The sequence below is a fragment of the Uloborus diversus genome, chromosome 4, assembly GCF_026930045.1.
Source record: "Uloborus diversus isolate 005 chromosome 4, Udiv.v.3.1, whole genome shotgun sequence".
In the NCBI taxonomy this organism is placed as follows: Eukaryota; Metazoa; Arthropoda; class Arachnida; order Araneae; family Uloboridae; genus Uloborus; species Uloborus diversus.
This window is the reverse complement of record NC_072734.1, coordinates 153,532,657-153,547,745: the sequence shown is the minus strand read 5'-3', so window position 1 is coordinate 153,547,745 and position 15,089 is coordinate 153,532,657. Positions and strand designations below refer to the sequence as shown.

The 15,089-nt window shown below is 31.2% G+C and overlaps 1 protein-coding gene across 1 annotated transcript in view; it reads right to left on the bottom strand.

Annotated features, from left to right (window-relative positions):
* Window positions 1–252: 252 nt before the first annotated feature.
* LOC129220928 (uncharacterized) overlaps window positions 253–15,089 on the bottom strand; it is a 113,916-nt gene continuing 99,079 nt past the window's right edge. Inside the window, exons 15-23 of the mRNA XM_054855364.1 lie at window positions 14,533–14,775; window positions 11,752–12,000; window positions 10,739–11,053; window positions 8,145–8,561; window positions 6,860–7,067; window positions 5,311–5,453; window positions 2,897–3,108; window positions 845–1,011; window positions 253–615 (exon numbers count right to left, since the gene is read on the bottom strand). Of these exons, the coding sequence (XP_054711339.1) occupies window positions 886–1,011; window positions 2,897–3,108; window positions 5,311–5,453; window positions 6,860–7,067; window positions 8,145–8,561; window positions 10,739–11,053; window positions 11,752–12,000; window positions 14,533–14,775 (1,913 nt within the window). The 3' untranslated portion in view covers window positions 253–615; window positions 845–885. The remainder of the gene's footprint in view (window positions 616–844; window positions 1,012–2,896; window positions 3,109–5,310; window positions 5,454–6,859; window positions 7,068–8,144; window positions 8,562–10,738; window positions 11,054–11,751; window positions 12,001–14,532; window positions 14,776–15,089) is intronic.

Sequence of the window (15,089 nt, the reverse complement as noted above, 5' to 3'; positions counted from 1 at the left end):
AGCCCATACACCGAGGATGTTATACAAATAAGTACTTTTATAAATGATTTTAAGAATTATGTTCTCTGTATTATAATTATATCGTTTCTGATACAATCTCTTTAGTTCGACACTGAAAAATGCACTTTTCATATTTAATACCTTGCATTGATGTCGACAATATATATATATATATATATATATATATATATATATATATATATATATATATTACTAAGAAAAAAAACTTTCTAAGAAACTGACCCAGAATTATTACACTGAAAAATTCATTATTTGAGGGAAAATTATGAAATACATTCTTTCAACAATTTAGCGACGATTATGCTTAATTATAAAGAATGCCAGGATTGGGACTTTAAAAACAGTTTTTCCACATTTCAAAAACCTGTTATTCAATTTCCAAGGTTGCTGAATAGGAAAATGGCAGTAGTAACTGACTATGCAACCATAACTTGAAACATCAAACAATGTCAACATCATCTTCAATGTTCCGCCAATCAAGCTTCAGTTCATTTCCATTAGTTAAAAAGTTCTAAGAAATGCTAGTGGCTACGTTTGAGTGGTTTGCATTGTTTGTCCATTTGTCTTATCTTCCGGCCTCTCTCCATCATAAGTCTGAAACATATTAATAAACTACATTCAATGAGTATAGAAAGAAGAAACATACCTTTTTTATTTTGAAAACGACAATAATAATAATGAAACAGTTTAAATACTTGTATGTAAAAATTCTTTAGGAAACTAAGAGTTTCGAACAATTCCCAAAAAGAAGTTTTATTAAGGAATTAGAGAATGTAAAGAAATAGTGTGGCAGAACAATGCTCGGTAGAATAATGATTCTTACCAAAGTGGTATATTTTTAAGACATCATTTCTAGATTAGCAGTCAGCAAACAGTCAAACTGCAGTCGGCAACTGGCGAACCACAGTCGGCAACTGATGGACCGCAGTCAGCAACTGGTGGACTGCAGTCCAGGTTCGGACCGAAGAAGGTCAGAAATGTTTTAAAAGTCTAAATAACACAAATAAATTATTTAAAAATAATTTTATTTAGGCAATAATATCTTAAGGAACAACTTTTATAATTTTTCTAGTATTTTAGAAGTAATAACTAGATTCATTTAAGTTTCTAATGGTAAGTATAGAATATGAGAGTTTTTCTGAACCAAGATAAAAATTTTCAAAAGTGTCCAGACCCCAACTAAATCTACTTGCCAGTCCCCTATCTAGATTGCTGAACAATTATCATTCTAAATATTTATGCAGAACAATCAGGTCTTAAATTTAACTGTAGTCAGTCAAACTTCGCCCAAAAGTTTTTTTTGACTGTTGCTATTTTGCATCCATTCATTGTTTGCAATACCTAAGATTTTATTAAAAAAACCATTACCTGACGACTACAATTGTATCGGTTTAACCATTAAATTAATGGTTAAATCTATTGCAATACATTTTATTGAGTGCTAATGAAAATAAGCATCAGAACACATTCAAACATCTAAATGTTGTTGCCAATTTCTGTAAAAGTTTTAATAGAAAGTAGGGAAATTGGTCATTCACTTAAGAAATAGAGAAATACCTTTGCAGAAAAGTATAAGAAATATAACAATGCTAAACCACAAACCAAGAACTGCAGACATGTGTTTTGGGTTTTTAAAGAAATCTTTTTTCAATGCAGAAAAGTGAGCTTTTGAATGTAAAGACTTCTGTAAAAGCGCATCTGTAAACAGAACTATGTCTGTAGCTCTCTGCAAGTTTGTGCTATTTAACTTTGTTATACATCCTTTACTTTGACTAGTCACCAGTACAACAGTTTGTAAGAGAAGAATAAAGTTGCAATGTTTTGAGAAAGTTTGTAAAAAATGCATAACCATTGTAAAATTTAAGAGTTGGTTGCTCTGCTTAAAATAAACTCTGCCACAAAAAATATATGCACACAGAAGGATGTACATAAAAGGAAATGAGCTATCTTCACGAAATGGTGTTAATATTTTTGTTGGAACGAAAGTGGCCATTCGATATGATTGCGGGATCCTTGTGCTCATTTATGTTCCTAGGACTCCTTAATTTTCCGCAACAGTGGACTGCCCTTTGCATGATCCATTTTCGCCAATACCAAGTTACTACTAATTTCTCAAACCGAGATTGCTGCCCATACCAATGTACAACCAACCTGCTTCTCTGAGACCTAGTGTATACCCCTATTCAAAGTTCAACAACTGTTCATACTGCCATCCGTCACCTCTGAAAGGACATCCCAGTTGCAAGAGTACATAAAAGTTAACAGTTTCATCTGAATAACCTTATGGCACAAGTAATCACACTTTAATCTTCTTCCCTAGTTGCACATTTCATACACACATAGCACACCTATCCTTGTCTCACTGATGAGAAAATTCAAATCATTTGCATGTCTCTTATTTGTCTACATTCTTGCTGAGTTTCATGGTTGTAGTTCAATTTATTCTGGATGCATATATTTTATTGTGGCAGAGCACATATCACCTATTTTAAAAGCATGTGTAAGCAGAACATTTTGGAAACTGAAAAAAAAACCTGGATGCAAACAATGTCTAACTTTCATATCCTAGTTTCTAATTTAGTACGCTGATTTCAAATTACTATTTGCCACCATTGTCGAGATTTTTGTTGAGGAGAAAGGCGAATGAAAACCTACCACTAAAAGAAACATTTAGAATTACTTATTGTTTTGTGTCTTTGATTCATATGAAATAGTATGAGTTTAAGAAAATAACTAAATAAAACTGTTCTTGACTAAAGGTAAGAAATGGGAAATCGAAAAGCATTAGGCACATTTTCAGGTCTTAACTAAATACTCATTCGATTTCAAAAATATATTTTTCTGGTTCGTTTAAGAAAACAGGTTAAATTCTTACTTTGTATGTTGGATTGTCATATGCTGACTCTGATGGCGTTCTTGAAATTGGAGCTTTTGCAGATGCTTGCCGCCTTACTAAGATAACCAGTAGTAATATGAACCCAAAGGCAGCAACAGCAGCTACAACAGCAACCACAACCAAGGCGATAAAATAGGCTCTATTTTCATCTTCTACTTCATCACCACTATGCAAAGGCTCAGCTTGTTTACCTATTATTAAAAAAATATATGTATATCATTAAAAACTGTGAAATATATTTTTGAAAATTATAAAAGAGAACAGCAACTTTTAAATTATCTCACGCTAATGTTTCTTACAACTAAGATCTGTTGACTCTTTAAATTCATTTTACACACAATAGTCACTATATATGGACATCACAAATACTTGCTTTATACAAGTTGATCATATCTGTTCTAAATTTTTTAGTGTCTAAAATGTCACAGTTCAAAATGTAAAGACACAAAAATGCTGCTGTTTTAAATAGTGCCAGATCTAAAAGATGCTCTTTCAAAATAGTAATACTGAAATAGCAGTCAACAAACTAAATTCGATGAAGTAAACTTTTTAGCTCGATCAAGCAAAACTATAGGGAGCCTCTGTAAAGCAAGTTTTGCATGCCTCGTAAAAATCATCAAAACCTGAAAAGATTTACCACAAGAGATACACCTACAGCATTACTTCAGCTACTTCTCAGTATAAGAGCCACTGAAATTGTAATACTTGTCATTTTGTGGGATACATTTTTGTAATCCAGTACCACAGAAGCTTGCTGCTAGGGATTGGAGGCAGCATGTCACAAGAATCTGCAGTCTTTATCTGTGCAAAAGTGATGATCCGCCTGGAATTTCTACAGGTACAAGAACAAATGGGCATCACTTGGCCCAAGACAGGGACTATAAAGGTGATAAAGTCTCTTAAGGCAAAACTTCTACAGCAAACAACGGGGGCATACTGATTGTATTTCTAAACAGCGGACTTCTATCATACTCAGTTCCGGATCAATGCACTTGCAGACCCTGCAGGGGGGGGACACGGCCTTTAGTGGCATACAAATCCAGAAGACAGTTAGGTGCTCTGCAGTATTTTTTCAGGGGGGGCATAAAATTTATAGATCTGGACCTGATTATACAAGGTGGGACACAGGAACTTCCTGTTTTGAATTAAGCTCACAAAAAGTGTGGAGCATCACAGAGTGGTGGGAAGAGGCTCAACGGAAAGATCTGAATGGGAAGTTTTGTTACATCATGCTTTCAGTTGCCATCATGCTTTGGTTGAGACAGCATCACACTTTTACTGTGAAGGCGTATTTTTCTAACAGCCGCTTGATCGTCGAGGCGCAACATGCCTTTCGTCTGCACTTCCATGTGACTTACGCCTTGTGACTATTTCCTGTGGAGTTATCTGAAGTCGCGGGTTCATAACGATGGTCCTTCGTCCACAAAACTTGCAAAACCTAAAGAACCACATCCAAGCTTAAACTGCTAATATAGCGGTCGACATGCTCCAAAGAATTGATCGAAGCTTCAGAGTTAGACTGAAGTGTATTGAAAATGCAGGGCAACACTTACACGATATTGTTTTCAAAACAATGTAAAGCATGATCTCATATTATGTTTGACAGGAAAAGAATACTAATAAAGAATTTTTAAGCATTTATTTTATTCTCAAAAAAGGAAGTTCCAGCAGCCCACCCTGTACTAGACTACAACAGCATATTCTATGTCATAACAAGTGTTATAATTTCTATTTTTTCAGAAATAGCTGAAATACTGCTGTCTTTACAATGCATGTACAGGTGTCCCTCGTATAGCACGATACTTGTACAACATGGTTTTGATATTACACAGTACCAAATTTGCTATTATTATAACACGGTTTTGATATTACACGGTACTAAATTTAATGCTTCATGGTTTTGATACAACACAAATGTTATATTTAAAAAATATGGAATTTTATTTTTTTGTATAATACATTCTGTTAATCTTTGATAATAACTCTAACACTTTGTTTTTATGAAACTTGGTTTCGATACAACACGGTACACATCCCTTGATTTACATTATTTCTAAGTCTTGTATAACACGGTTTCGATATAACACGATACATATTGACATGATTTTTACTATGTACATGATTAATTAATGTAAAAAAAAAAGAGTTTAAAAGTTGTTTTTAAAAAAAGTTTTGTACAACATGGTTTCGATAATACATGGAATGAACTAACCGTGCTGTACGAGGGACGTCTCTATATTCTAAATGTCATATTTCTGGACCTTTTTATCAAACCAGGAGATGACTACCACACACATACACAAACAGTTTGCTTTAATTATATAGGAACTCAGTGTTGAACAAGAAAATGCAAAATTTAGAGAATGTAGCAGATTTTCAAAAACATTTCTCACCATTTACTTGACTTTCTTGGCTTATGACATTTGATGAGGCAGCAACATTCATATCAGCCTTTGCAGGTTTGGTAATAAATTCAACTTCATTGGATGTCAGGGTTTGCCCATTTGTAAGATATAACTCTAATTGAGCCAAATATCTGTAAAATCAAGCATTAGTGTAAACAACGTTTTTCACATTGAAAAAAATTTACCATTAGTAAGAAACATTGCACAAAAATCCATAACTGAATTAAATACCAAATTAACACATGTATGAATGAGAGAAAAATAATTAAAAGAGCCTTTCATTGAGAAACAAAATGTCTAAAAGTTAAAATAAAAAAATTAATAAAAATAAAAAAACGTGATATTTTCAGCTGCTATTCATCTGCAGTGAAGGAAAGAAAATGAAAATACTAACCATGATAATAAAAATGGGCATTAAAAAGAGGAGTTGAAAATGTTTTCAGTGCAGGGGCTTATTTACAATAATGGGGGGGGGGCATCCTAATGCATTTGGGGGGGGGGTTGGCTTAGTCTAATATAAACATTGTAAATTTGTAATTTTGTATCCCTTTTGGAGCCCTATGTTATGGGGGGGGGGCGTTTGCAATTGAGGCATGTAGGCCACTGTTTCAGTATAAAGTTCATCAGATCCTTCAGAATAAATTCTCAGGATGAAATAAAAGAGCTGCGTCACTGAATTGCATATAATAGCCTAATGAAAAGTACATGAATTCTTTTAAAAGAAGAAAACCTAAACTACAAATGAGTTCAACAAAAGTTTCAGCTTTTATCTGACTTGATGCACAGAAATAAAATGCAAATATGAATAAGAGTTATACTGGCAGTTGAACAAGCTGCTCCAACATTTCAGAAAGTTTTGGAGGACTGGAACTGTGTTCCAGAACTTAAACTAACACATCATTCATTTTTATACTATTATTATTTTAAATTTTTTTTCTTAGTTTTAAATTCATTCCAGAAAACTCTTGCTCTTGGAAAATCATCTTGTACACAAACAGATAGATTTCTAATTTAAGCAGTGCTTGCATCAATAGAGAAAAGCACCACTTTCACCAACAGTAATAGTCTCTTCTTGTCTTGAGTAAGAATTTTCGTTTCCCACATTGCCATTTTTAAGAAACTAATTCAATTAATTTAAAAATTAAAATTTAAACTATTTTTCTTCTAACTGATAAAAGAACTAATAGATATTTGAGTTTTTATACAGATTTAACAATATAAGTTTCAAGAAACCAATGTTTAAACAAATTTAGAACTTAGAAAACTGGAAGTTTCTTTTGTAAACATTGTGTGATGACATAAATAAAATATTTCTCTCTCACAGCATTTCATATCTCATAGCATTTTGCTTTATTTTAATTAATTAATTTATTTATTTATTCAAATCTTACTGCTTTCTTTTCAATGCAAAAAGATAATATTTACGTTGAGTTTATACATTATTTATATTTCATTAGGAAAAAACAAAAAACACAATGCAACACACAGTTCAAAACCTAATTTTTAACAAAGCAACAAAAAATTAAAAACTATTTACTTTTTTCCAGGCTTGAGGTGGTCCAATGTTACGTAATTGGACTTAGGCACTTTGAAACTGTAAGCTTGCTCTCCATCAGATGTTTTATAGATAACTTTAACCACATGCACATATTTTGTAACAGGATCAGGAATACCAACAAATGAAAATGATGACTTATCAGAACTAATTTTGCTTTCTTCAACAGACACTTGTAGATGATAATTATCTAAAATTTAATAAAATGTAGTTGGTTAAATTATGAAAATCACACTAATAACATTTCAAAATCAAAGTTAAACACAAATCATTTTGAATCACATTCAAATTTTTAAAAACACAATTTCAGGTATAAAAGCTTTTGAAATTCCATTGCAGTATGTAAAAGTCTAAAGTGTTACTGAAATAAAGTCATTACTAAAATAACTTATAGTAAAAACAATTAGCTAAGGAACTATGAAATACTCATTAAGTAATTGATTAATTTTAAGATATTTTTTGCTGAGTATTTAAAAAATTTACATTGAGTTTTTTATCTCAACCACTGTCTTGTACCTGCTGTTGCTAGTGTAATAATATTTATTCACAAATATGTTTCAATCAATACAATAAATATAAGTTTAGTAAAGGCATATAATCATACATCATTATGGTTATGCATAAACTAAATGCTTTACTTAAATACTGTTTTAATTGAGCATAAATTTGATGTATCACAAATAAAGCAGATTTTTAGTCATATATAGTCTACTGATCGTTATAGTCTGCTTTCATAATACAACCATGACCATCAGAAAACTATACGCAATTTTTCGAATATAATGTTATTTATTCTTTCCTTTTCATTTAGTTTAATCGTCTTGAACGTGTAAATTTTATCATTTTAATTGTAATCGAATGTTGAAAGATTTTTGATTTTTTTTTAAATAACTGTTAATTAAAATTAAATCTTGGAAGCATATTATATGAGACATTTTTGCTGTCAAAAGGTTTAGAGCACAATCAAACCCAGTACATCATAAATAACGAATAAATAACGAATAAATACCTTTGTGCTGAAAATTCAAAAAATCAGTAATCCAACCTTATAAAGCACAAAAATTGCAAAATACTGCAAACGTATTTCGGAAATGGGATTTTTGTCCCTGTTTGTCACAAAAAAAAAAAAAAAACATATTGCAAAAAGAAAAATATAAAATTTACATTAAATTATCAATTTTCACTATCATTCCCACATAGACATGGATAAACATTCAAAAGCTTTAACAATAATTATTATGAAAACAAATTATAATATAAATCTTACCTTTTGCTTTAGCTGCTGTTTGGAATTCTAAGCCTTTCCCAGAAATAATTTTTGTTGGCACATCCCTTGGAGGCGTATAGATCATATCTACAACATAATTTGCGGATGGTTCCAGATCATGCAGAAAGTATGATGTCACATCTCTATGGATCATAGGAGTTGTGATCCATTTATCTTCAGCTTCGTTCTGCAGTTTATACTTTAGTTGAAGTGCATAAATGTACTTCTTTTCTTGTGAATCGAAATTCCTCCAAGATATTCTTACTGTTTTAGCATCAATCACATGTGCCTCTGCTTTGGCATCAATTATCATCATAGGAGGTACTGTAGTAGTTGTAGTAGTGATTGTTGTTGCAGCAGTAGTTGTACTAGTAGTGGTAGTTGATGGCATAGTGCTCATTGTAAATGGCATGATATCTAGGAATTGAAATTAAAAATTAATATTTTTACAAAAACTTCTAAAAGTTGAAATAATTTAAAACTTACTCTACAGGAAAAAAAATACAATCAATTACTATACAATCCTGTAAAGTGTTAAAAAAATTATTCCTCTTTTAAGTGACTAGAAAGATCCATGTTTAATACAATGATTTGAATGGTTAAGTAAAATTTGATCAGCATCGGATATATACAAACATGTGCATGATTGGTTATTATAGCACCAAAATTGATCAAATGAGGCAAATTTTGATTGAAATCAAAGTTTTAAATTGCTATATTAAAACAGTAAAGTCATTTCATAAAAACATATATTTAGTACATGCTACAATTTTGCAAAGGCCAATGTTATTAAGATGTCCATCTTAATATATAAAAATCTTCTGTGCGGACGTTTGTCACCATAAAGCTTTTAAACGGCTAGACCGATTTTGATCAAATTTTTTGTGTGTAATTAAGTTGTGGCAAGCATGGTTTCGAAGCACGATGGATCGAATCGGAAACGTTTTTGTTAGTTAATTAATTAATTTAAACATTGGATGGTTTATCTCCCAAATGATTAATATTTATTTTAACGTATTGTTGAGCGAGAATTGAAATAAATACTTAACCCGTTGCCAAAGGACAATAAGAAAGCCAGCTCTGCTTTTGGTAATGAAATTTCCTATTGTGACATGTCAATTGAGAATAGGTAAAACGTAGAGAGAGTGAGTGAAGCCTTCATTTCTTGAAAGCAACAATTTTAGGTCCATAGATATATTTTAAAGTAAAGTACTGGAAGAAATTGGATTTCTTTCACTAGATTCACGCAAAACGCGTATTTTTCGTCGTAGTTAAACCATGTAACCGGGTCGGTGCTTTAGGTATTCCTAACCAAATGATCGGATAGTACTGTACATAGCAACATTTGTTTCTCAGTTCAAATCCATCTGAGTTTTGGCACCAATGGCAAAAATACTTTATGGTTTATCAAACTAATCAGTACATTATTAAAGGAAAAGTTGGTGGAATTTGATGACAAAAAAATTTTTTTTTTCGTGCAGATAAACTACAACAGGGAGTTCTGTACACACAAGATCAGTGCAGTGGAAGATTTTTTATCTTTGGTGGAAAGAACAAATTAGGCAAATATATGAAGTTTTCGTTCCAAAGATGGGACCGCTAATCGGTCGGAGTTCGCTTCGGTCACCGATCGGCTGGATTACAGGAACTTGGTGGCTTGGCGACCTTTGGCCATAACAATATGGTTGCGTGATTATTTGTTTACTACTGTTAACGTAATTCATTGTATCACTTGTTCATTTGGTGAAATATTTTAAATTGCAAAGAATTGTTTTTGGTTTTTAAAGAGTGTTTAGTCTATTTAATTGAAGAAAGTGTTTATTTTACATCGGGAGGGGGGAGGGGATTGATTTTCGCTTATTCGGGGAACTGATTTTACATTTATCATTTTTTTAACGATATCCACTCGATTGTTTTGTTTTTTTTCATATGGGGGACGTTGCAGCGCGATTTCCCGTTTTTACTAGATTTGAAAGTTATTTTTTTATACTTAATATCTGAGGATGATTTTTATTTTTTGAGAATGGCTGGAGGAACAAACCATACAATCTATGAAAATCTTTCAAGTACGCGAGAAAAAATAGTTGATAAAACAACTGCTCAGTGGGCACTAGATAAATCAAATTATAATAAATAAGTGTATTCTGACACCAAGCAGCTTAAAACATTTCCCATTTACTTATTTTTTTCAACAAAACGGTTGAAACACTTAATAGTTTATTGAAAATTTTCAACTTTTCAATTGACAAAGTTTGAACAGAACAACGTCTGTCGGGTCCTCTAGTTATATCGAAATAAAAATAACTCTATGATTATATAAAAGTAATTTTACTTATTTTTAGGAGAAAAAATGGATTAACTAACATTTGAATCAAAAATTTAATGTGATAATATAGAAATGAATTCGCTTTGATTTGCAAAAAGAATATTTTGAAATAAAATTTTGTTATAAAACAAAACTCAACAACTTCTACCTCAGCAAAAAAAAAAAAAAAAAAAAAAAAAAAACTTTAATTTAGAAAAAGCTTTAAAAAAAAAAAAAAAAAAAAAAACAATCTTTCTTATTGCTTTTCAGATTGATTCAAAATACTCACCTTCGGGCATTTTCAGCTTAAACACTTCGCTTTCCGGCCCACCTTGCAAAGCATCAATCTTGATTTTGACTTGTAAGAAGTATGTTGTGTTTGGTCTCAAAGCATTCAGAATATATTCAATATTAGGGCTGTCAAACAATCGTTTTGGCCTTGAAAATTTCTGTACGTGCCATTGGCTGGAAGGCAGTGTTGGATCTGTGGTGAAATGTAATTCAGCATGTCCAATTAAGCCAACCAAAATGTTTGATAAGGTAAATCTGATTCGCACAGCAGTTGAGTTCAAAGCAACAACATTGACATTATACAGTTCTTGTCCTGCAAGAAATAAAATAAGATCAAAACATGAAATGCATATATATGTGGAACTTGCACTGTTAACATGCACAGTAAGTTCTCTGTAAAATGCAACTACAATTTGGTTTATAATTTAAAGTCGGTTGACCCAAACACCTTGAGTAGATTGATTTCAAATATAGACTAAGCCATAATTATTTCAATGTTTCTACTTTAACTATTCATGAGTACCAAACAAGAGTTAGTGATTTAGTTTTATTGAATTTAGAAATGTGAGTTTGAAGTTCCTTCACAAGTTTTACAATTTATTTTCATCCTTTAGTAGAGCTTTGAACCCTGCAAATCATTCAATTGGATAGTTTTGGCTGCTTGAAATCCAGCTATCTTAATTTGAACCATATTTAAAAATAATAATAATAAGTTTATGCAGAGACTGTGGCAACATACTGAAAGTAATATGTGGATGTAGATAGAACTCTGCTCTGCATATGAAAGCTTTTTAAAATTTTCATTTTGATTAAAACTTTACTATTTAACCCCACAAACATAATAATTACTGGAACAAAGTCAATTCTAGACTATTACTAACACGGTAGATAATTACTGTGTTGAATCTAGAGCTGCAAAGTTTGATTACTTCAATGCATCACACACCATTAAAGCCATACACCATTTAATACAATTTATAAATCTCATGACACAAATAGCTTTTTTAATACCTGATATTGTGTTGTTACAAACAACATAAGGACACATCAGTGGATCATCTGGAGTTACAATGACAGGGCGCAGACACTGTTCTGTGGGCAAAAGAAATCTTTGTGGAATCTGTGGACAACCACCTCTGCATTCAACTTCAGGGCTACCCGTAGTACTTAAGTGGCAAATACAAGTTCTAAGCTGAGATCCCTTACGAACTTCCCATTGTTCAGACACCAGATAACGAGCTCCTTGAAACAGGCAAAAGGCTAAATAATAAAACAGAAGTGTTAGTTAGAAAAGTAAAAGCATTCCTGTTTTTATCCAAATGCCACTTAAAACTTAACATTATTTAAATGTCCAACAAGTACCACCATGCCATTATATCTACTGATACTTCTAAAGAAAATTTTAGGTCCATTGAACAGAAAACTCAAATCTACATAATACCAATGCATTAGCTAGTTCATTCAAATTGTTAATTTTTTATTTATACCTCATATTCTATTTGGTAGTTTATGAGAGCTAAAAAACATAAAACAAAAAATAAATTAAATCTGATATAAATTCAATTAACAAATAAAATACAGAAAGTAAATTAAATTTGTCAACTTCCATTAAGACTATATAGCCTTATTTACAAATAATATAAATTTGCTGCATTATCCCATACAAATTGCATTCAACCCACTGCAACTTTACAAGCAATATCCATTCATGTTGTAATTAAAATTATTTTGACACCAAAGATATTTTGTATGTTTTATAAGCAATTTTCTATAGCTACTACAGACATACTATAACAATCAACTATAAAAGATATATTGCGAATATTGCTGAACACATCAATAGATTGTAAACGTTCCATAAACTATGATTTCAGTGCATTTTTTTTACAATATGAGTATCTACAAAGCACTCCAAAAGTTAATTAATTCAATTATATCCACTGTCTCTTCCAAATGTAATTGAAATATTTATAGCTTTTTCAAAAAAAAAAAAAAATCCTTGATAACATTCTAAAATTTATTTTAAAATATCAATCTACTTACCTAATATCAATAATCAGTTAAAAGTTAAAGATACAATAAATACATTAAAGAGCTTTCATTACTAAATTAATACAATGTGCAGTGAATTAAAAAGTCATTTCCGTATAAATTGCACTGAATTTTATTTTTATCCAGTCAAGCATTTATTTTCACCAAAGAGAGCTATATAATTAATTTCCACATTGTTTTGATCTCATAATGGCCTAAAAATCTCAATTTAAAGTAATTTATAGAGAATTTGATCAACTTCAAATAAATAAATAAATAAATAATAAAAATATGTATTTAATTAGGGGGCTCTGCACCTTGCTCGCTAACGCTCACCAACCCCTGAAGATTGCTTTGCAATCTTATTTGATTCGCAAAGATTAAAATCGTCAATTAAAAAGAAACAGATTAAAAACGTATTATGTTTGGATCAGAAAGCACCTCTTCGCTGGATTTCAAAATAACTTGCACCAACTTGCACAGCTGTAAGTGAAAAGGGGCTCCTGAGCATTACAAAACTGCAGTTTTGTACGCTTGAAAAGCCGCTTTCATATTCCTGGTCTCTAGAAATATATTTTGCTCTTTAGCTCGGGGCTTGAATTGAGTTGAGCATAAGATTTTTCGTTAAAATCAAAACCCTTTAAGTTTGTGAATAATAAATAAGAAGAAACATGCAAACTGAAAAGACTTAACTATGGCAACGCCAAAAAAAACGTCAATAATTTTAATGGAGATGCGATTATTCTAACTTGAATTTCAACAGCTTGTAACTTCTTTTCCTTTGGAGATAGAAACTAAGTTTCTCGACCATAGGTCAAGTTAGATTTGGAGTAAAAAAACACGTTTCTTAGTGGTGTCAAAAAGAAAACTGTGGGACAATTCTTTTGCTTTTTAATGATAAAGTCAATGAAGAAAGTAGTGCCTAAATTTTAGCTAAGCCTAAAAATGTTCGAGCTAAAAACACAAATAACTCCCGCTGTATTTAGGTTAGAGCATTGAAATAAATTGCATAGAACGCGAAAAATTCTACCCTTTCCAACGATATAAATAAGATTAATATGAAAATTGCAAGTAATTTTTCACTCCTTTAATAGACAAAAATAGGCAATTTACGCAATTTTGAGCTTAAAAAATTAATTACAAAAAAACTAATTCGAATTTAAAAAAATAAAACCCCAGGTGCACACCCCCGGGGCTCGAAGTCATTATGTACAAAATTTCAAGGCTGTAGGTGCTATGGGGTCTCCTGGATGCACGTCCGCCACAGACTTCCTTTCAGAATTTCTTTGAAATCTTACTTTTATTTACTATAAAGAGCAAATGCCTATAAAGCAAAATTCCGCATTAAGAACTATTTTTAGAAAATAATAAATTTAACTGGTTTTTTTTTTAATTTAACATAAAGGATAAAAAAAGTTTTTTGGCCAAACAACTTTTTTAATAAAAGATAAGTGGATCATTAAAATTGTGTTCGTAAATGCAAAGCTTTCTGAATTTTTTGTGACACTCAAGACCATTTTTGCAATTCATGTTTTTTTTTTTTTTTTTACATTCACCATTTAACAGAAATGAGGTGGTATACATTTGACAAATGATTGTATTTATTTATAAGGTTATTTTCTAAAAACAAATGAGACCAAAACAATTAATAAAGTAAACTTTCAGCCAATAAAAAATATATATATTCTTTAAAATGTACAGTGATATGATACAAACGATTTCATAGTATCTTTCAGTGTCATAATACATAATTAAACTCACCTTGTTTCATAGGCTCTTTGCACATCCATTGCAAGCAACAGGTTTCTCCTTCAGCATAGCCCTTGTAAGCTAAGTTTGGAGAACATGGCAAATTAATTGGTGGCACATCTTCAATGGGTGGGCATCTGTTTTCACAAGTTACATTTCCATTTACACATACACATCTTGCACCACATGGCAACAGTTCAGCGGGAATATCATCAAAATTTTCAAATTTTTGTCCACTAAATAAGCATGAACCATCTGAAACATTTAAGAAAACAATAAAAACACTGTTATATCCTTTCTCATAAATTGCAACTACTACAGATTTGACTTTAAATGGATTGTTTAAAGTGTAAAAATGAACCCTTTATTACAGAAACTAAACATGTGTAGCATTTAAAACAACACCTACATTGCACTGCACATAAATACACAAAAAAAGTATATACAGGAAACACATGCATTTTGTTCCATTAACATCAGGTAGTTTATAGCTCAAAAAAATATTATCAATTAAGTCAAGAGAACAGTAATTCAATTCTCTACTGAAAATAAATGAATTGTTCAAAAGA